This window comes from Mytilus californianus, unplaced genomic scaffold (assembly GCF_021869535.1).
Source record: "Mytilus californianus isolate M0D057914Y unplaced genomic scaffold, xbMytCali1.0.p SCAF_6, whole genome shotgun sequence".
Taxonomy (NCBI): Eukaryota; Metazoa; Mollusca; class Bivalvia; order Mytilida; family Mytilidae; genus Mytilus; species Mytilus californianus.
Window position 1 is genome coordinate 31,892,352 of NW_026262712.1, and position 24,781 is coordinate 31,917,132.

At 33.5% G+C, this 24,781-nt stretch overlaps 1 protein-coding gene across 3 annotated transcripts in view; it reads right to left on the minus strand.

The window, feature by feature from the left end:
- Nucleotides 1-3,455: 3,455 nt before the first annotated feature.
- Nucleotides 3,456-24,781, minus strand: part of LOC127706822 (uncharacterized) — a 38,831-nt gene continuing 17,505 nt past the window's right edge. For all 3 annotated transcript variants that reach the window (XM_052211516.1, XM_052211518.1, XM_052211517.1), the window contains exons 4-6: nt 13,556-14,599; nt 6,084-6,271; nt 3,456-4,853 (exon numbers count right to left, since the gene is read on the minus strand). In XM_052211516.1, the coding sequence (XP_052067476.1) occupies nt 4,497-4,853; nt 6,084-6,271; nt 13,556-14,599 (1,589 nt within the window). In that variant the 3' untranslated portion in view covers nt 3,456-4,496. The remainder of the gene's footprint in view (nt 4,854-6,083; nt 6,272-13,555; nt 14,600-24,781) is intronic.

Genomic DNA, 24,781 nt, shown 5'->3' on the forward strand with positions numbered 1-24,781 from the left:
AGTTTCATAATTGAAATTTATATATGCCTGCATCTTTAACATAGCTAAAAAATATTGAATTATTTTTTACTTTAGAAATTTTTATTAGTTTTTACTTTTACAGTTGATTTCTGTTAACAAGAGGACAAGTCAGAATAGGTTCAATATAAATTCTTAACATATCAAAAACTATCATTAACATCGAAGGTTCTTTACAGATCTCCTATTAAAGCATGCAAAGCAAACCTTTGATCAACTTGCTTGCTATGTTTGTTTGGATGTTTGTAAACAAAAGGTAGGTAGTCTGTTTCAGTCTGTTTACTATATACTGGAATTTGATTGGACAATAAACATTAACTTCATTGCATGTCAATTTTTATTGTCTAATCAAATTCCAGTATATACAAAACAGACTGAAACTCCGCCTACCTATTGTTTGCAAACATCCAAGCAAACATAGCAAGCAAGTTGATCAAAGGTTTGCTTTGCATGCTTTTATAGAAGAGCTGTAAAAGGAATGTTCACTATTAGTCACAATGGAATTCTATAACAAATAACTACTTTTCTTGCAAAAATTTCAATTTACATAATTTACTTCAAATCTAAACAATATACTATTGTATGTACATAACAATCTATATTTCTTACATATTAGTACATATATACTCTTCTGTCAAATCTTTATAATTATATTGTACAATGTATATATATAAATATATGTGTAAATCTGTACAACATTATAGATTTTTCAAAACAAAATCTGTCTGAATTATGTTGCAAAGTTATTACAAATCTTTCTTTTAGTCTACATAAGCTTTACATGAGTTGGATAATGTTTTTGTAACCCCACATTGATTTAATTGTTTCATGTAATTTCCAACCAAAAATATTTGGAACTTTCGTAATCCGTACTAGAATTTTTCATTAAATCTTTAAAGAAACAGATTCTATAACATACCAGCTATTAATTGTGATGTTCAGGCCCATAGCCAGGAATTCTCAAGGGGAGGGTTATTTCGACTCGCAACAAACAAAATCTCAATTTTAATAGTCACAGTTCAAACAGAACGTCGACTTACATAGTGCTTATTTGTTTTCAAAGGGGGGGTTGTACGAACCCATCATACCCCCTTGGCCTGATGTTTATCAACTCTTGGTAGTCAAATATCAAACTTTTGAGTAAACTACTGTGGATTCATTAATATTCGTGGGATACAGATTTTTTGTGGATTCCGTGGGTATAGGTAAACCACGATTTATGATGTGCAACGAAGTGCAAATTATCTATAGGATTGTCTGCAGACTTTTACAAAACCTCAACACTACAATTTTTCCTCAATCCACAAAAATTGGTAGTCAACATGCTTAAGAAAATAATTGTATCTGCAGTATCTTAAATGGATACAAATGATACATGTCTCTTTATACCGCATGTCTGACGATACCCTGAGAGTGGTAATGTGATACCTTGAGGGTTGCTAACTGTGGGCAGGTGAAAACGACCTTATCTGCCAGATTTGTATAGTACATAAATATTCTTCAGCAATTTTAAAACCAAACACCAGTTTAATCTGTTCAATAAAAGCATACACTGGACCCAGGGAAAGCACATTGAGATCAAATGAGTGGTTGTCAAATACATTATAGTATAGTGAAAATGTACAAGAAATTCATAAATTGCCTCTATATTTTCCTAGTGAAGTGCCTGTGCCTTCCCTGGGTACCATATCATGTTTAAATCAAATAGCCCTGATATATTTTAGTCACAATGGGTTTCCACTAAGTTTAGGTGTATATTTGATGTAGCCATTTCTTGATCTTTCATGCACAATAGAATTATACAGTACTTCTGCATATGTTAATAATTAAACTATTTACAGTTCCTGATACAAACAAATCAATCTGTCTTGCAGTGATGAAAACCAATTTCACTTACTAAAGGGAAATAACTCTTTCCCTTACGAAAGGGATATAACTCATGTCAAAACTTGTTGGCATCAAAGTCCTGAAGATATATACAATAAAAGAGATCTGATATCATCTGAATGAAATATCTTTTGCTATGTACACTTTCTATTTACAGAAAACATTCTTGTTTAAATTCTTAACACATTAACAACAAACAAAAACAATGACAGCACTAAGATGTAAGGTTTATTCCATTAAAATGTATATTGGAGGGTAGGAAAAGAAGTATTTAAAAAAAGGCATTTAAGAAAGTTTGATGGTTGGGAGGGAATTTTGAAAGTCCCTTCATATTCTTCAACATCCAATTTAATGGAATAACCCTCATAACAATATTTCTAAGTTCTCATCATCTTTTCAACTGCAATTTTTGTTATTTCATAATTTCAAGATTAAAGAAGAAAACTTTCCTTTTAAGCTACAATAGTTAAATCCACCCACTTCAGTCTTCACAAAAAAAACTAGAGGCTCTCAAGAGCCTGTGTCGCTCACCTGTATTTACTGATGCTTTGGAAATCATGTAAAATAAGGTTAAAATCATAATTAATAGTATTAGATATTAGATATTATAATGATATCTAAGATAATAACAAAAAACTGCAAAGTTTTTGTAAAATTACTAACTCAGGGGCAGCAACCCAACAACAGGTTGTCGGATTCGTCTGAAAATTTCAGGGCAGATAAATCTAAATCTGATGAACTTTTTTGCCACCTATCAGATTTGCTCTAAATGCTTTAGTTTCAGAGATATAAACCAAAAACTGCATTTTACCCCAATGTTCAATTTTTAACCAAGTCGGCCATGATGGTTGGAAGGTGGGGACATCGGACAAATTTTTTAAAGTAGATACCCTAATAATGATTATGGCCAAGTATGGTTATATTTGTCTCAGTAGTTTCAGAGAAGAAGATTTTTGTAAAAGATTACAAAAATTTACAAAAAATTGTTAAAAATTGACTATTAAGGGCAATAACTCCTAAAGGGGTCGACTGACAATTTTGGTCATGACAACTTATTTGTAGATCTTAATTTGCTGAACATAATTGCTGTTTACAGTTTATCTCTATCTATAATAATATTCAAGATAATAACCAAAAACTGCAAAATTTCCTTAAAATTACCAATTCAGGGGCAGCAACCCAACAACCGGTTGTCAGATTTGTCTGAAAATTTTGGAGCAGATAGATCTTGACCTGATAATCAGTTTTACTCTATGTCAGATTTACTCTAAATGCTTTGGTTTCAGAGATATAAGCCAAAATCTACATTTTACCCCTATGTTCTATTTTTAGCCATGGCGGCCATCTTGGTTGGTTGGTGGGGTCATCGGACACATTTTTTAAACAAGATACCCTAACAATGATTGTGGCCAGGTTTGGTTAAATTTGGCCCAGTGGTTTCAGAGGAGAAGATTTTTGTAAAAAGCTAACGACGACGGACGACGACGGACGACGGACGCCAAGTGATGAGAAAAGCTCACTTGGCCCTTCGGGCCAGGTGAGCTAAAAAAAGGATGAAAATCTAGAAATAATTTTACTTATAGCTATAAATTCATGATCTATATTATATGTATTTAATACACAATAAGATAAATAATCCTTTTATGGCTTAAGGTAGCCGTATAATTATTCCATAAATTCATCTATTCATAATAGCATTTACAATTACATTGCACATAACAGTTTGATTAAAATAATGAAATTATAGAATCTCATATGAAAATCCAATTGAAAAATATCAACAAATGTTTTGCTACCAAGCTTATTTTTAGCCCCCACCCAGTTTTTTTTTCTTCCATTGGAATCAAATATAAAATTTTCTGAAACTCTTTTTTTTTTAAATATAGTAATAATGATATAAACATGAAAAACAAATGTTATAATGAGACTTTGTTCCATGTGGAGAATGGATTTCAAAACAAATTTTGCAATATTATATACTTAATATCATATTTAATATAAATCATATTCAGTGACATTTGAACTATATGCACATTGCAATAAATGTAAATAATATAATGCTAAAAATTGTGGTTACATGCAGCGTTATTCTTCCATGTATACTTTATTTTATAATTGACGTGTACACAAAATGCAAGTTTTTTACATTGTGGTTCTTCCTGTTTTTTTTTTTGTCCAACACCAGCACTATCCCCTACATTTGAGCTGCGTCTGATAGAAATCGACCTTATGCGAGTGCACATATTCATGTACATGTGTAAGACTGTGCTTGATTTCGAATATTCAAATATGAAATAAGAGATGAATGTTGGACTGTTTTGTAGGGTTCTTATAACAACTCAATTTTCAAGCAGTTCTAGATTTTGCATTGAGGTTTTTCAACCCGAAATAGGTTAACAGCTGTATTGATATTCATTTGCATAAGGTCGATTTCTATTCGACACAGCTCATTTTTTAAAATAACATCTGCTACAGATTTAAATCCTGTCTTCACTATGAGACAATAAAAACAGTACAAAAGACACTTAAAAATTATGAAAAAAATCATACTGAAATGTGTCCAATTAAATAGCGTAGATGCTTTTTTTATACTACAATAAATGGTGTGGTCCATTAACAGGTGACGTAGGTGTGCTCTGGTTTTGCTGTGATCGTAGTTTTATCCTTGTATGCGGTTTTGTTAGGCACCATAACAAGTCCCTGTACTGCCCTGGCCAAGTATAAACATAAGTGTGTTGCAGCCATTGTGGAATGTCAACTTCAGTGCAACCCTCAAACAAAAGGGGAATAACTCTTGAATTTTTATTTCCGTTCTGCTTAAGTTCAGCCAACATTAGGCTATAAATATACTGAATGTGTAGTTCCTTATCGTCTATTTGACTTTCACATTCAAACATATCAATTTCTGTTTTGTACTGCTCTGACACACACATGAGAATGAAATCTGCCTGTGAAAATAAAAGATTTTAAACATTAATCATTTGCAAACCACTTTTTGTTGTAAAAATCATGTAATTTCAACGAAAAAATTGTTTATTTTGTTAGCATTTTCTATATTTAAATATTCCTTATTGAATACTTAATTTCAAAAAGCCTTGATTTGTAGTTTCTTAGAAAAATATGATGAAAAGTTTATACATGGCCATTATGTATAGAAAAAAATAAGTATTTGGTTAACAGGAAGTTCATGAGCAATGAATATGAAAATGCCTCACACAGAATAGCATGCCAAGTATAAAGATTGATACCAAATTTCAGGAAGGTCTGATTTGTAGTTCCTGGGAAAAATGCAACCGAAATATTATGTGACAGATGGACAGACAGATGTAAACCAGTATTAACTCCTCTTTTTTGTGCTGGGGTATGACAGACATTACATCAATTTGGATTATTAAACCATAATTATGTAGATATAGGTTCTTGCTTATGTGGTTACCACTGTTAATATTTTGGTGAATATCCTATATACATGTCTGTTATGTCTGTTACAATAGAAACAACTTTGCTCAAAAATATAATTTAAAATGGCTGTATCCCATGTCAATTACTATGAATATGTTACAGAAATAGTACTAGACTGACTAATCAACATATTGGATTTAAAAAAAAATAAATGGGAAATGTGTCCATGGTACACAGATGGTGTCCCCGCTTGCATATAACATTATAAAGGGCCATAACTCAAGAACTGTAAAAGTGACACTACCCAAATTTGAACTTGATCTGTATTTTGTGGTACGGTAATAAGCATTGTTTAACATTTAGTTGACGTAAACTTAAATTAGAGAACAGAAACCAAAAATTCAGCAATTTTTTCATTTTTAAAGGGGCATAACTCTAGAACAGTAGACGTGACGCCACCAAAATTCAATCTTTATCTGTGTTTTGTGGTAATTAGCATTGTGCATAAGTTTCATAACATTTGGTTGAGGCAAACTAAAGTTAGAGAACGCAAACCAATTTTGGGACGTTCGGACAGACGGACATACAGACGTACAGATGGACAAGGGTAAAACTTAATGCCCCCTCCGCTACGGTGGGAGCATAAAAAATTTCTTTTGTTTTTTCTGTATCATCGAGATATGTCCCCCATATTCCCTTTTATCCATACTGATAGAAGAAATTTGGTAAAAGGCAGAGTAAAAATGTCCCTGGTTACCTCTATAATGAATACATACCTCATTGAACCGATGAGCACACCATTCCTGTCTGTTTAACATCTGTTCCTGTGGCATTCTTTTGTCAAACATATCCATACAGCAAGTGAAACCATTTTTCTCCAGACATCTACACAAGTTTAACACTTTTTGTATGTGTTTTTTACTGTCGCCAGCATATGTTACAAATACCCTGATATGTTTGAAAGCTACAATAGAAACAACAAATGAAACTGCGAGCTACTGCTCACTGATGATACCCCCACCCCAAACACTTGACGGTAAACAGGAAGTTGTTCAGTGATGAATCTGAAAACGCATCACACGGTAGAGCTGACTTATATAAACACTGAAATCAAATTTCAGAAATCCTTGTAATGTAGTTCCTGAGAAAAATGTGACGAAAATTTTCAACTTGGATGTGTTGTGTAAAATGAGTGTTCGGTAAACAGGAAGTTGTTGAGTGATCAATCTGAAAACGCATCACACTGTATAGCTGACTTATATAAAACCTGAAACCAAATTTCAGAAATCCTTGTATTGTAGTTCCTGAGAAAGATGTGACGAAAAATTTTCATAGGACGGATGGACGGATGGATGGACGGACAGATGGATGGAAGGACAGACAGATGTAATATTTCCAAGGGAAACTCGTTTAAAATATTAGATCAGCACTTATTTTTGAAATTGTCTGAGACATTGCAGTTATATACCTTTGATAGGAATTTTATAAAAATCTGGCAAAAATTATACATGCGAGAGCACTTACAATGCAATTTTCCATTAAATTCAATTTTTCAAAGGGGCATAACTCTTTTAAAAATAATTGATTGGCACTGATTTTCGAACTCATCCAAGACATTGGTAATATTAACCTATGATATAAGTTTCATAAAAATCTGACAAGAATTGTACAAATGAGAGCGCAGGGGACAATAACAAGAGGCTCTCAAGAGCCTGAATCGCTCACCTGTATTTCAGAGGAGAAGATTTTTAAATGTTAGCAAACTTGATGAACAAATTGTGTAAAATTGTCTTTAAAGGGCAATAACTCCTTAAGGGGTCAATTGACAATTATGGTCATATTAACTTTTTTGTAGATCTTACTTTGCTGAACACTATTGCTGCTTACAGTTTATATATATCTATAATAATATTCAAAATAATAACAAAAAACTGCAAAATTTTGTTAAAACTACCAATTCGGTGGCAGAAACCCAACAATGGGTTGTTCGATTTGTCTGATAATTTCAGGGCCAATAGATCTTGACCAATTTAACAATGTTACCCCATGTCACATTTGCTCTAAAAGATTTAGTTTTTGAGATATAAGCTTAAAACTGCATTTGACCCTTAAGTTCTATTTTTAGCCATGGCGGCCATGTTTGTCAAAGGATACAAACTTCGGATACAATTTATAAACAAGATACCCTAAGGAACATTTAGTTAAAGTTTGAAGGTAATTGGCCCAGTAGTTTCAGAGGAGAAGATTTTTAAATGTTAGCAAACTTAAGCTTGATGAACAAATTGTGTAAAATTGGTTTTAAAGGGCAATAACTCCTTAAGGGGTCAATTGACGATTATGGTCATTTAACTTTTTTGTAGATCTTACTTTGCTGATCATTATTGCTGCTTACAGTTTATATATATCTATAATAATATTCAAAATAATAACAAAAAACTGCAAAATTTTGTTAAAACTACCAATTCGGTGGCAGCAACCCAACAATGGGTTGTTCCATTCGTCTGAAAATTTCAGAGCTGATAGATCTTGACCAATTGAACAATTTTACCCCATGTCACATTTGCTCTAAAAGTTTAGTTTTTGAGATATAGCCAAAAACTGCATTTGACCCCTATGTTCTATTTTTAGCCATGGCGGCCATGTTTGTCGATGGATCAAAACTTCCGCTACAATTTATAAACTAGATACCCTAAGGAACATTTAGTTAAAGTTTGAAGGTATTTGGCTCAGTAGTTTCAGAGGAGAAGATTTTTTAAATAGTTTACGACGACAGACGAGGACGACGACGACAGACGACGGACGACAACGGATGCCAAGTGATGGCATAAGCTACATGGGGCCCTTCGGGCCGGGGTGAGCTAAAAACCTCACAATAATTTCTGTATTTACAGTAACTGAAATTGAATACCCTTTATTATTCCCATACAATGAAATGTTACTTTATTGCTACATTAAAAATGACTGAATAATATTTAGATGTATCTGATCATTGCTGATATCAAGGTCTCACTACATGTTTCAGAAAAAAAAAGAAATCTGAACTATGAAAATGAGGTCAAGGTCCAGCAAGATGATGATGGATGGCTGTTTAATGTACAGAAGAAAATCAATTGAATATTAAGGACAAAAATATGTTATTGTGATATGAATATAACGATGAACCTGATCTTTTAACGTGCTAGTTAACAAGGTAACAATCCGTAGGAAGACATGACAACCTACACAGACATGTCATTCTGACTACGAGCTGACGAGTCTTTTCTCTAACTCCTAGATCTGTGTGCTTAGCCGAGAAGCAGCAAATACCAATTTACTAGTCTTTGGGTTGACCCAGCCGAGAATCTAACCCACAGCCCCTTGCATTTGAGACAAGCATACTACCACAAAACCACCTTGACTTATTAAAAAAACAAAATTTAAACTTGATCTGTATTTTGTGGTAATAAGCATTGTGTATAAGTTTCATAACATTTGGTTGAGGCAAACTAAAGTAAGAGAACGGAAACGAAAAATTCAGCAATTTTTCCATTTGTAAAGGGGCATAACTCTAGAACCGTAAAAGTGACGACACCAAAATTCAAACTTGATCTGTGTTTTGTGGTAATAAGCATTGTGTATAAGTTTCATAACATTTGGTTGAGGCAAACTTATGTTAGAGAACGGAAACCAATGTAGGGACGTACGTACGTACAGACGGACAAGGGTAAAACTTAATGCCACCTCCGCTACGTTGGGGGCATAACAACAATCATCCAATCAATTTCAATCCATGAAAATGAGTACACACACAAAATAATTGAATCCACAGTACATACGTAGCATTTTATTACTTGCATTTGTAAAGGTGCAACACCTCTAATTTTGGCCTGGTCAGAAAGCATATACATGTACAAGAAAGTAGTACATATTTAACACAAAATAGTTCCTACGCATGGTTGTAACTTTCAAAATATGTAGAATATTTTGGTAATTTTGGTATCCAATGAAAGCTGAATGACTGGTGATCATTGTAGAACACTTTTTGACTTATAATTTTGAACAATAAAAAAATTGCATGAAATTTAAAAAAGAAGGGTACATTTTGCCTGTTTGTCAGATTTGAAGTACCCTGTTTTGGTACATCCAAAGTTCTTGGAACCAGTTCTCTTTTATATTCAATTAAAGGCATGTTGATTTTTTCAGTACAAGACACCACAAGGTGTAACTTTGACATGCATTGATTGTCACTTTTTTTTAACTTAAGACAAAACAGCTGCGCCTGCTTGAAATTGAGGAATTTAACATACAGTCAGGGGTAATACTTATACAAGTCATTTTTATTAACTTGAAGATGTAAGTAATACATACTTGTATAAGTAATTCTGTAAGATTTTTATTTTATTTTCCCGATTCGAATTATCTCCCCTTAATCTTCTCTAAGAATTTACTTGTACATGCAAGTAATTTTTTTTTACAACCCCTTAAATTCTAAAGTTTTGGGAGGTCAAAACATGCCTTAACAGAATTTTTCTGGTTTGCTTATTAATTTTCAACCTTTTATCTCAAGAACTAAGCAAAGAAATCTATTGTGCAAAGATGTTACGTAACTGTGCAAGGCCTTCAAACTGCTCCCTGGAGGCTTGTAAATTTTGCATTATTTTGAAGATAACACACAAATGAGATTTTTATTGTCCATGAAATTATACTTTTGTGAATAGTAAAGACAACTATTAATGACAGACAATTTAACACTCTATTATAGCAATGTAGTCAAGAGAAATTCAAGAGTAGAAGAAAATAAGACTTTTTATTTATATATTAAGGAAAAAATATCTGAATGTTTAAGGGATATAGCATTACCTCCAAAACACTTGTACTGACATAGAAAGCAATGGGGCCATGAATTAGTCATTAGCACCTATACTTGAGTGTATACAAAATAGAATAAAATGCTTCGCTGGGGCGCAGCTTGATACGACTGCAGAGGTCGAACCCTGAACAGTTGGGGCAAGTATGGACACAACATTCAAGCTTGATACAGCTCTGAATTTGGATTGTTATTAAATATTTGACACAGCATAGGTTTCTGACACAGAAAGAATGTGGTCTAAGAACTTGAATTTTTTTAATTTACCTATTATGGTCCAATGTCCAAAATCAAAATACATGGTTAGATTCAGCATATCAAAGAACCCCATATATTCAATTTTTGTTAAAATCAAACAAAGTTTAATTTTGGACCCCAACTTGGACAAACTTGAAAACTGGGCCCATAATCAAAAATCTAAACACATGTTTAGATTCAGCATATCAAAGAACCCCAAGAATTCAATTTTTGCTAAAATCAAACTAAGTTTAATTTTGGACCCTTTGGACCTTAATGTAGACCAATTTAAAAAACGGGACTTAAAATTAAAAATCTAAATACACGGTTAGATTTGGAATATCAAAGAACCCCAATAATTCAATTTTTGATGAAATCAAACAAAGTTTAATTTTGGACCCTTTTGACCTCAATATGAACCAATTTGATAGCAGCGCCCACAAATAAAATATCTAAATTCATGGTTAGATTCAGCATATCAAAGAACCCCATATATTCAATTTTTGTTGAAATCAAAAAAAGTTTAATTTTGGACCCCAACTTGGACCAACTTGAAAACTGGGCCCATAATCAAAAATCTAAACACATGTTTAGATTCAGCATATCAAAGAACCCCAAGAATTCAATTTTTGTTAAAATCAAACTAAGTTTAATTTTGGACCCTTTGGACCTCAATGACGACCAATTTAAAAAACAGGACCCAAATTAAAAATCTAAAAACACGGTTAGATTTGGCATATCAAAGAACCCCAATAATTCAATTTTCGATGAAATCAAACAAAGTTTAATTTTGGACCCTTTTGACCTCAATATGAACCAATTTGATAGCGGGGCCTACAAATAAAAAATCTAAATACATGGTTAGATTCAGCATATCAAAGAACCTCATATATTCAATTTTTGTTGAAATCAAACAAAGTTTAATTTTGGACCCCAATTTGGACCAACTTGAAAACTGGGCCCATAATCAAAAATCTAAATACATGTTTAGATTCAGCATATCAAAGAACCCCATATATTCAATTTTTGTTAAAATCAAACAAAGTTTAAATACTGGACCCTATCTTGGACCAACTTGAAAACTGGGCCCATAATCAAAAATCTAAACACATGTTTAGATTCAGCAAATCAAAGAACCCCAAGAATTCAATTTTTGTCAAAATCAAACTAAGTTTAATTTTGGACCCTTTGGACCTCAATGTAGACCAATTTAAAAAACAGGACCCAAAATTAAAAACCTAAATACACGGTTAGATTTGGAATATCAAAGAACCCCAATAATTCAATTTTAGATGAAATCAAACAAAGTTTAATTTTGGACCCTTTTGACCTCAATATGAACCAATTAGATAACGGGGTCCACAAATAAAAAATCTAAATACATGGTTAGATTCAGCATATCAAAGAACCCCATATATTCAATTTTTGTTGAAATCAAACAAAGTTTAATTTTGGACCCCAATTTGGACCAACTTGAAAACTGGGCCAAAAATCAAAAATCTAAATACATGTTTAGATTCAGCATATCAAAGAACCTCACATATTCAATTTTTGCTAAAATCAAACAAAGTTTAATTTTGGACCCTTTGGACATTAATGTAGACCAATTTGAAAACTGGACCCAAAATTAAAAATCTAAATACACTGTTAGATTCAGCATAACAAATTAATAAATGTGATCAAAGATTTTACAAATCTAATGCGCCATACTGTGCAATTAAAGATTACTTCTTGAAATTTTTCAATATTTGAAATTTGAAAAAAAAATAATATTTGAAGAATAATTCTTTTTAATTTCTGAAATCTGAAATGAGAAAAAATTGGCCCCCCACAATTTCTTTTTATCCCCCCCCCCTTTTTCGCCCAAAAAAATTCTTTCCCTCAAGATATGGTCATAATCTCAATTCAAATTTCCAATGGAGTTGGCAACCATAATTACCCATTTAAATTTACCATAGTGCTAACTTAATCTATTTTATAATAGAATTAATAAAAATATAGTGTCAAATCTTTCATATGGATTTTTTTGTAAAAAAAAAAAGATGAAAACATTTGCAGATATTTTTACTGGTCTTCCTTTATAAATATGCATTTCTTTAAACATAATTTAAAAGCAGTGTAAGGGAAGTAACCAAAACGTTGTATTTGGATTACCTCCCTTACACTGTTTTAGATTATCTTTATTGTTCATTAACCATTACTTTATACATAATTTAAAAGCAGTGTAAGGGAGATAATTTCAATGATGTATTTGATTTATCTCCCTTACACTGCTTTAAATTATGTTTTGTACTAAAGTATTTGTCCATTAACCAGGACAACCTTGTTTTTCCCCCTTTTTTGCCCCTAATTCCTAAACGGTTTGAGCCATAACCCCCCAAAGCAAATCCTAACCATCCCTTTGTGGTATGGAAACTTGTAGTATAATTTCAGAGAGATCCATACACCGTTCCACAGTTATTGTCTGGAAACTAGAAAATGCTCATTTTTGGCCCCTTGTTGGCCCCTAATTCCTTAACTGTTGGTACCATTACCCCCAAAATCAATCCCAACCTTCCTTTTGTGGTATTTAACCTTATGGTCAAATTTCAAAAAGATCCATTCACTTAAACTAAAGTTAGAGTGCGAAAACCAATATGTATTCGGACGACGACGCCGGACGACGACGACGACGCCAACGTCATACCAATATACGACCACAAAATTTTTTTGCGGTCGTATAAAAACAGATGAGTTTGACTGTTTTGTTAAGTTATTCATGAAATCCCTACATTGTACTACCTTTTTGAAAGAGAAACAGTACTTATTGTTAGCCAATCAAATATGGGAAAGTTAACAAAATGATTACTGAAAAACCTGTTTGGCCAGTGTGTTACTATATTAAAAGTAGCCATTAAGCTCAAGCCGGTGCTGGGGGATGTCTTAAACTTGCAGTGAGGCGAGTTTTTTTGCTCCGTGTTGAAGGCCTCACTGTGACTTTGAGATGAACAGCAATAAAAGCGCTGTTCCTTTGCTTTTCGTGTGTTTTTTGCTGTGCATATACTGATTTTGTGACCCCATATCCTTTGTTTTTCTATTAAACCTAATTTTCTTGCATAAGTACACTCTCAAGTAAATCAGCTTCAACATATTTACAATACTTTAACATGTTTAAACAGTTCATACCTTTTCTATATTCTGCTGGTTTCATATCATTAGGAACAGACACTGAATATTTCAGTATAGATGGTCTGTCCTTTGGGGGCAAGGAAGGGTGAGAGAATTGTCGGCTGCGTAGTGGAAATGTCCGAGATTCCTCACGTTCCATCCTTCTCTGTGGCACTTGCTGTCCATTTACCTGATAACTATTTAGATGGAAATCAAGTATATGTTGTCCATTTTGATATGGAGATTTATGATTCGCACTCACAGGAGGTGGGACTTTAAAGGTTGGATCTTTGTTCTGACCTCGTCTTTCCTGATCATATTCTTGTTGATTTTTCTCTTGCATCAAATTGTTATAAACGGTGCCTGGCATATATAGGTTTGAGTTAGTAAAATGGTCAAGTTGAGCAAGTGGGATAGATCCTCCTGAGCCTGAAGCTGGACTTGGACTGGGACTGGCGAATTCCCCTCTTGATATATTTAATCGCAGGTCCAATCGTTTCGGATGTATCGGGGGACTTTCCCCCTCTTGATCCTCCATGCGATTAGTGTTCAAAGGTCTCTTAATGATATTACGATAATGATGTTCCCGCTGAATACCTGCTGCAAGCGGCTGTCCTTCTTCAGGTGGATAATCATCAGACAACATTTCAACGTCTGCTGAAGAATATGTGTCACTAGGATCTACATGAACGATTTTTGATGCACTTTCCTGAATGCGTAAAGTAGGATATGTGTCCGTAGGGCTTCTACAATTGTTTGTATAAGATGATGAAGTAACATTATAATCCTTGGTCTGATTGCTTGACCGTGAAGCAGCTGTGTCCCCATTTCTTGACAAGTCATTATATACCATTGATTGGTATGGGGACGTACTGTTCAGATGATAGCGTGAATGGGCATAATTAGGTGGATTACAGTGTGCTGGTGGTGGTGTGGGGTAACGTGCTTGCCGTAGGTAACCTAAACTTTCATGACGGGTACTTTGTTCATAGCAAGAGTTCTGACTTGGCATTCTGTGCCGCTGCATTTCGTTTATGCTAACTCTATATTTTTCACGGATATCTGACAAAGAAAAAAGACAAAAATTACATTAAAGAAAAGTCCTTGAAACTATGTTTCCATGAAAGAAATATGTATAGTTAATTTTTTAAATATCATTCATCATGAATATTTTATATTTAAAAAATAATGTACTTATGATAATGATATTGTATATATTTTACATTGCATTATATTGTAAGGATATGGATGTCATGTATATGCTTTAATTGTTTGAATTAAAAAAATTAATAAAATGCTCCGCAGGGCGCAGCTTGATACGACCGCAGAGGTCGAACCCTGAACAGTTGGGGCAAGTATGGACACAACATTCAAGCTTGATACAGCTTTGCATTTGGATTGTGATTAAATATTTGACACAGCATAGGTTTCTAACACAGAATGAATGTGGTCTAAGAACTTAAAAATTTTAAATTGGACATTCACCTATTATGGTCCAATATCCAAAATCTAAATACATGGTTAGATTCAGCATATCAAAGAACCCCAAGAATTCAATTTTTGATGAAATCAAACAAAGTTTAATTTTGGACCCTTTTGACCTCAATGTGGATAAAGTTGATAACGGGGCCCAAAAATCAAAAATCTAAATACATGGTTAGATTCAGCATATCAAAGAACCCCATATATTCAATTTTTGTTGAAATCAAACAAAGTTTAATTTTGGACCCCGATTTGGACCAACTTGAAAACTGGGCCCATAATCAAAAATCTAAATACATGTTTAGATTCAGCATATCAAAGAACCCTAAGAATTCAATTTTTGTTAAAATCAAACTAAGTTTAATTTTGGACCCTTTGGACCTTAATGTAGACCAATTTGAAAACGGAACCAAAAATTAAGAATCTAAATACACGGTTAGCTTCGGCATATCAAAGAACCCCAATAATTCAATTTTTGATGAAATCAAACAAAGTTTAATTTTGGACCCTTTGGACCTCAATGTGGACCAATTTAAAAACGGGGCCCAAAATCCAAAAACTAAATACACGGTTAGATTCAGCATATTAAAGAACCCCAAGAATTCAAGAATAAAACCCAATTGAAATTGGTCAAGAAATAAGCAATTTATACGAAGTATCTTCTTTTGCACAATACTGTGCAATTAAATATTTCTTGCTATTGCGCAATACTGTACAATTGACAATTTCTTGCTATTGCGCAATATTGTGCTATTGGATATTTCTTGCTATTGTGCAATACTGTGCAATTGAAGATTTCTTGCTATTGTGCAATACTGTGCAATTGAAGATTTCTTGTTATTGTGCAATACTGTGCAATTGAAAATTTCTTGCTATTGCACAATACTTATTATATAATAATTTACACTTCCTGTTTGGTGTGTATCTCCTATTATATCATTATTATTTGCTTTTAAATATAAATCAGAAATAACCAACTTAAAATGGAAAATTTTAAAAGAAAAAAAAAAGGAAAAAAAGAAAAAAAAGGAAAAAAAAAAATCCCCCCCAAATTTTTTGAACCCCCTTATGATTCATCATCCCCAAACTCAATCCCAGCCTTCCCTTTGTGGAGAGAGATCCATACACTTGAACACAAGTTATTGTCTGGAAACTAGAATAAAATGCTCCGCAGGGCGCAGCTTGATACTACCGCAGAGGTCGAACCCTGAACAGTTGGGGCAAGTATGGACACAACATTCAAGCTTGATACAGCTTTGCATTTGGATTGTGATTAAATATTTGACACAGCATAGGTTTCTGACACAGAATGAATGTGGTCTAAGAACTTAAAAATTTTAAATTGGACATTCGCCTATTATGGTCCAATATCCAAAATCTAAATACATGGTTAGATTCAGCATATCAAAGAACCCCATATATTCAATTTTTGTTGAAATCAAACAAAGTTTAATTTTGGACCCCGATTTGGACCAACTTGAAAACTGGGCCCATAATCAATAAAATGCTTCGCTGGGCGCAGCTTGATACGACCGCAGAGGTCGAACCCTGAACAGTTGGGGCAAGTATGGACACAACATTCAAGCTTGATACAGCTCTGAATTTGGATTGTGATTAAATATTTGACACAGCATAGGTTTCTGACACAGAAAGAATGTGGTCTAAGAACTTCAATTTTTTTAATTTACCTATTATGGTCCAATGTCCAAAATCAAAATACATGGTTAGATTCAGCATATCAAAGAACCCCATATATTCAATTTTTGTTGAAATCAAACAAAGTTTAATTTTGGACCCCAACTTGGACAAACTTGAAAACTGGTCCCATAATCAAAAATCTAAACACATGTTTAGATTCAGCATATCAAAGTACCCCAAGAATTCAATTTTTGTTAAAATCAAACTAAGTTTAATTTTGGACCCTTTGGACCTTAATGTAGACCAATTTAAAAAACGGGACCCAAAATTAAAAATCAAAAAACACGGTTAGATTTGGCATATCAAAGAACCCCAATAATTCAATTTTTGATGAAATCAAACAAAGTTTAATTTTGGACCCTTTTGACCACAATATGAACCAATTTGATAGCGGGCCTACAAAATAAAAAATCTAAATACATGGTAAGATTCAGCATATCAAAGAACCCCATATATTCAATTTTTGTTGAAATCAAACAAAGTTTAATTTTGGACCCTAATTTGGACCAACTTGAAAACTGGGCCAAAAATCTAAAATCTAAATACATGTTTAGATTCAGCATATCAAAGAACCCCATATATTCAATTTTTGTCGAAATCAAACAAAGTTTAATTTTGGACCCCAACTTGGACCAACTTGAAAACTGGGCCCATAATCAAAATTCTAAACACATGTTTAGATTCAGCATATCAAAGAACCCCAAGAATTCAATTTTTGTTAAAATCAAACTAAGTTTAATTTTGGACCCTTTGGACCTTAATGTAGACCAATTTAAAAACGGGACCCAAAATTAAAAATCTAAATACACGGTTAGATTTGGCATATCAAAGAACCCCAATAATTCAATTTTTGATGAAATTAAACAAAGTTTAATTTTGGACCCTTTTGACCTCAATATGAACCAATTTGATAGGGGGTCCACAAATAAAAAATCTAAATACATGGTTAGATTCAGCATATCAAAGAACCCCAAGAATTCAATTTTTGATGAAATCAAATAAAGTTTAATTTTGGACCCTTTTGAACTCAATGTGGACAAAGTTGATAACGGGGCCCAAAAATCAAAATACATGGTTAGATTCAGCATATCAAAGAACCCCATATATTCAATTTTTGTTGAAATCAAACAAAGTTTAATTTTGGACCCCAAGTTGGACCAACTTGAAAACTGGGCCAAAAATCTAAAATCTAAGTACATGTTTAGATTCAGCATATCAAAGAACCCCATATATTCAATTTTTGTTGAAATCAAACAAAGTTTAATTTTGGACCCTTTTGACCTCAATGTGGACAAAGTTGATAACGGGGCCCAAAAATCAAAAATCTAAATACATGGTTAGATTCAGCATATCAAAGAACCCCATATATTCAATTTTTGTTGAAATCAAACAAAGTTTAATTTTGGACCCCGATTTGGACCAACTTGAAAAATGGGCCCATAATCAAAAATCTAAATACATGTTTAGATTCAGCATATCAAAGAACCCTAAAAATTCAATTTTTGTTAAAATCAAACTAAGTTTAATTTTGGACCCTTTTGACCTTAATGTAGACCAATTTGAAAACAGAACCAAAAATTAAGAATCTAAATACACGGTTAGATTCGGCATATCAAAGAACCCCAATAATTCAATTTTTGATGAAATCGAACAAAGTTAAATTTTGGACCCTTTGGACCTCAATGTGGACCAATTTAAAAACGGGGCCCAAAATCCAAAAACTTAATACAAGGTTAGATTCAGCATATTAAAGAACCCCAAGAATTCAAGAATAAAACCCCATTGAAATTGATCAAGAAATAAGCAATTTATACGAAGTATCTTCTTTTGCACAATACTGTGCAATTGAATATTTCTTGCTATTGTGCAATACTGTACAATTGACAATTTCTTGCTATTGCGCAATATTGTGCTATTGGATATTTCTTGCTATTGCGCAATACTGTGCAATTGAAGATTTCTTGCTATTGCGCAATACTGTGCAATTGAAGATTTCTTGCAATTGTGCAATACTGTGCAATTGAAAATTTCTTGCTATTGCACAATACTTATTATATAATAATTTACACATCCTGTTTGGTGTGTATCTCCTACCATATCATTATTATTTGCTTTTAAATATTAATCAGAAATAACCAACTTAAAATGGAAAATTTTAAAAGAAAATTTAAGGAAAAAAAGAAAAAAAAAGAAAAAAAAAAAATCCCCCCCCCCCCAAATTTTTTGAACCCCCTTATGATTCATCACCCCCAAACTCAATCCCAGCCTTCCCTTTGTGGTATGGTACCTTGCAGTACAATTTCAGAGAGATCCATACACTTGAACACAAGTTATTGTCTGGAAACTAGAAAAATGCTTATTTTTGGCCCCTTTTTGGCCCCCAATTCCTAAACGTTTCAGGCAATTACCCCCAAACTCAATTCCAGCTTTCCCTTTGTGATATGGAACCTTGTAGTACAATTTCAGAAATATCCAAACACTTACACACAAGTTATTGTCATGAAACTAGAAAAATGCTTGTTTTTTGCCCCTTTTTTGGCCCCTAATTCCTAAAATTTTGAGGCAATTACCCCCAAAATCAATTACAGCCTTCCCTTTGTGATATGGAACCTTGTGGTACAATGTCAGAGAGATCCATACACTTACACACAAGTTATTGTCTGGAAGTTACAAAAATGCTTATTTTTGGCCCCTTTTTGGCCCCTAATTCCTTAACTGTTGGTACCATAACCCCCAAAATCAATCCCAACCTTCCTTTCGTGGTATTGAACCTTATGGTAAAATTTCATGGAGATCCATTCACTTAAACTAAAGTTAGAGTGCGAAAACCAATGTGTCTTCGGACGACGCCGGACGACGCCAGACGACGACGACGACGACGACGACGACGACGACGACGACGACGACGACGACGACGACGCCAACGTCATACCAATATACGACCAAAAAATTTTCAATTTTTGCGGTCGTATAAAAATCTAAATACATGTTTAGATTCAGCATATCAAAGAACCGTAAGAATTCATTTTTTGTTAAAATCAAACTAAGTTTACTTTTGGACCCTTTTGACCTCAATGTGGACAAAGTTGATAACAGGGCCCAAAAATCAAAAATCTAAATACATGGTTAGATTCAGCATATCAAATAGCCCCATATATTCAATTTTTGTTGAAATCAAACAAAATTTAATTTTGGACCCCGATTTGGACCAACTTGAAAACTGGGCCCATAATCAAAAATCTAAATACATGTTTAGATTCAGCATATCATAGAACCCTAAGAATTCAATTTTTGTTAAAATCAAACTAAGTTTAATTTTGGACCCTTTGGACCTTAATGTAGACCAATTTGAAAACGGAACCAATTATTAAGAATCTAAATACACGGTTAGATTCGGCATATCAAAGAACCCCAATAATTCAATTTTTGATGAAATCAAACAAAGTTTAATTTTGGACCCTTTGGACCTCAATGTGGACCAATTTAAAAACGGGGCCCAAAATCCAAAAACTAAATATACGGTTAGATTCAGCATATCAAAGAACCCCAAGAATTCAAGAATAAAACCCAATTGAAATTGGTCAAGAAATAAGCAATTTATACGAAGTATCTTCTTTTGCACAATACTGTGCAATTAAATATTTCTTGCTATTGCGCAATAATGTACAATTGACAATTTTTTGCTATTGCGCAATATTGTGCTATCTTTTGTTTATTCTGGATCAGTGTTATGGAATGGACTACCAAACAAAATGCGTAAAGCTCAAAACACTTATACTTTTAAACAAAGTATCAAGAAGTACTTAACACAGTCCTGATAAGATTATGTTTTCTACAATGTATTTGTATATTCTTTTATTTATATTTGTATTTGATTTTTTGACTACATGTACATCTTGAACAGCCTTATATCTTATCAAGTTAGTAATATTACATTGAACTAATTGACTGTAAATTAACTATGTGTAAATATCTGTTTTTTGATTGTATTGTAATTTGTATGTGAGGGCCTCAGGGAAGATTAGTTTATTGTAACTAACTGAGTTTACCCTCTTTAAATAAAGAATTTATAATTATATTATTATTATATTGGATATTTCTTGCTATTGCACAATACTGTGCAATTGAAGATTTCTTGCTATTGCGCAATACTGTGCAATTGAAGATTTCTTGCTATTGTGCAATACTGTGCAATTGAAAATTTCTTGCTATTGCACAATACTTATTATATAATAATTTACACATCCTGTTTGGTGTGTATCTCCTACCATATCATTATTATTTGCTTTTAAATATAAATAAGAAATAACGAACTTAAAATGGAAAATTTTAAAAGATTAAAAAAAGGAAAAAAAGGAAAAAAAAAAAAATCCCCCCCCCAAATTTTTTGAACCCCCTTATGATTCATCAACCCAAAACTCAATCCAAGCCTTCCCTTTGTGGTATGGTACCTTGCAGTACAATTTCAGAGAGATCCATACACTTGAACACAAGTTATTGTCTGGAAACTAGAAAAATGTGTTTTTTGGCCCCTTTTTGGCCCCAAATTCCTAAACCTTTAGGGCAATTACCCCCAAACTCAAACCCAGCTTTCCCTTTGTGATATGGAACCTTGTAGTACAATTTCAGAAAGATCCATACACTTACACACAAGTTATTGTCATGAAACTAGAAAAATGCTTGTTTTTTTACCCTTTTTGGCCCCTAATTCCTAAAATATTGAGGCAATTACCCCCATCATCAATCCCAGCCTTTCCTTTGTGGTATGGTACCTTGCAGTACAATGTCAGAGAGATCCATACACTAACACACAAGTTATGTCTGGAAGTTACAAAAATGCTTATTTTTGGCCCCTAATTCCTTAACTGTTGGTACCATAACCCCCAAAATCAATCCCAACCTTCCTTTTGTGGTATTGAACCTTGTGGTAAAATTTCATAGAGATCCATTCACTTAAACTAAAGTAAGAGTGCGAAAACCAATGTGTCTTCGGACGACGCTGGCCAACGTCATACCAATATACGACCACAAAAAATTTTTTGCGGTCGTATAAAAATGTGTTTTTTGGCCCCTTTTTGGCCCCAAATTCCTAAACGTTTAGGGCAATTACCCCCAAACTCAAACCCAGCTTTCCATTTGAGATATGGAACCTTGTAGTACAATTTCAGAAAGATCCATACACTTACACACAAGTTATTGTCCTGAAACTAGAAAAATGCTTGTTTTTTGCCCCTTTTTGGCCCCTAATTCCTAAACGTTTCGGCAATTACCCCCAAACTCAATTCCAGCTTTCCCTTTGTGATATGGAACCTTGTAGTACAATTTCAGAAAGATCCATACACTTACACACAAGTTATTGTCATGAAACTAGAAAAATGCTTGTTTTTTGCCCCTTTTTTGGCCCGTAATTCCTAAAATTTTGAGGCAATTACCCCCAAAATCAATCCCAGCATTCCTTTTGTGATATGGAACCTTGTGGTACAATGTCAGAGAGATCCATAGACTAACACACAAGTTATGTCTGGAAGTTACAAAAATGCTTATTTCTGGCCCCTTTTTGGCCCCTAATTCCTTTACTGTTAGTACCATAACCCCCAAAATCAATCCCAACCTTCCTTTTGTGGTATTGAACCTTGTGGTAAAATTTCATAGAGATCCATTCACTTAAACTAAAGTTAGAGTGCGAAAACCAATGTGTCATCGGACGACGCCGGACGACGCCAGACGACGACGACAACGACGACGACGACGCCAACGTCATACCAATATGCGACCACAAAAATTTTTTTGCGGTCGTATAAAAATAAGAATACAAATTAATAAAATCCATGGTGTAACGCTAATGTGCTGTTTTATTTATTTTAATGCTTACATGTATGTAAATTGTGATCTTTATGTGTTATAGTTGATTTATTGGTGGTTAACACCACTTTAAGCACTATTGTGCTATTTTGTGGCGGTCAGTTTTTTATTGGTGGAGGAAACCAGAGTGAATGGAGAGAACCACTGACCATTGGTAGGAAAACTGACAATCCTAGTCAATTTAGATTGGAGTCGAGCACACTAGCCATGTGCAGGATTCAAACTCACAAGCTGGCTAGTGATACAGTAGTTTGACTACTTAGACCACTCGGCCACCAAGGCCCCTTTTATGTGTTATACTTGCTGACCATAATATTATGCAGGTCAAGGACTTTTCTACACTGCATGTCTTTGTCATTTGGTCACTGGTGGATAGTTGTCTCATTGGCATTCACACCACATTTCCTTATCTTATAAGGTCATACAACATCTCATGATGTAGATATTTCTTGAACCCATGCAAAAACCCTTGGCAAGGCAAACAGAGTGTTTTGACAAGGCAAACAGAGTGTTTCATTAAGTCTGCTTGAACTAAATTCTTTTGATGGAAGTAATTAGATACATATAAATATATTGGAGAAAGACTCAAAACTGTGGATTCACAATTATTCATTGGATACCAATTTTAGTGAATTTCGTGAGTACAACCACGAATTCAAATGTGCCAAGAATTACAAATTTTCTATAGGCTTTGCATGCTGAAATCGGAAAAACCATGAGATCAAATATCCACGAAAATGCAAGTTTTCCACAATCCACGAAAAATAAATGAATCCACAGTATACTGACTTATGTAAGTTTATAGATATTCATTTTCACTGTCACTAGCACAAACTTCTGCCATTAAATAATTTTTTCAAATTGGACTTGATAGTTGTCTTATCAAAAATCAAACGGCATCTCCTTATTTTTATATTAATAAAATAAGGTCAACAAGGAGGGGCGGAGGGACCTTTTTCAGGATGTAGGTTAGGATTTTATTTATGAGGGAATTCAAGATTGGGCCTTTATTTTTGGGTGAATTCAGATTTACCCTTATCGAGACTTAGAAATCAATGAGCAATTTTTCAGGATCTGGGAGAGAATTCTTTATTTTTGGGGGAATTCTGGATGACACTCCCTCCTATCACACATCAACAAGGCCCGATTAAAGTTGATGTTTAAAGACCCAATCTTCATTCACCGGTTAACTGATAGTTAAGTTGATGTTGAAAGGTCCAATCTTCAGTACCTTACAAATTCAAGTTTTTATGATACGACAAATTGAAGTTTATCCATTGTCATTATAAGGCTTGGCTTTGAGCAGTCCTGGTGAAGTTTCACTTTTAATAATCCAATATTACCATATCTACTATAATGGCATTTGTAATAACTTCAGATTGAAAAGATGAAAATCTTCTTGATCTCTTCAAATTGAAAATGTCCAAAACCAATGATTGCTTCATTTTCTCTGGTGTCTCAGACAACTCAGTGGATAGTTTAAATTTGAGATAATTCAGCTTGTTACTCGTACCACCCAGTATACGTTTATTCCATTCACATGATTTGAATTTCACAATTTTCAAATAACATTGAAATCTTTGATTAGAAAGTAAAATTTCAGTAAAATTTAAACAATATAATTGCACCTTTTGAGGTGTAGACAGGATTGTTGAAAAAAATATTTCTTTTTTGTCTAGACAATTTATAACAAACTTTTCTAAAATTGCCCGTTTATAAATTTTGAAATTATAAAGAAACTAAGGTTTCAACTCCCTCAGGCAAAGTTCACTTTAGATGGATTTGGCTATTTATTTTAGGTATTTTTGTCGTATAGCTCTTCAACTGTTTCGGTACTTATACATCCCTCAGATTTCAAATGTTTGGCTTTGGGCGTTCCTGATGAAGGTAAATCCAGAAAAGCGCTTTGGACGCATGAAATTATTAAACGTGTTGTTTTCAATTTTTTACATCACTGGGTTGAAACCTCTGCTGGTGGACTATCAGTCCCCGAGGGTATCATCAGCTCAGTAGTCAGTACTTCGGTACTGACATGATTTATAACAAACTTTTCTAAAATTGCCCGTTTATAAATTTTGAAATTATACAGAAACTAAGGTTTCAACTCTCTCAGGCAAAGTTCACCTTAGATGGATTTGGCTATTTATTTTAGGTATTTTTGTCGTATAGCTCTTCAACTGTTGCGATACTTATACATCCCTC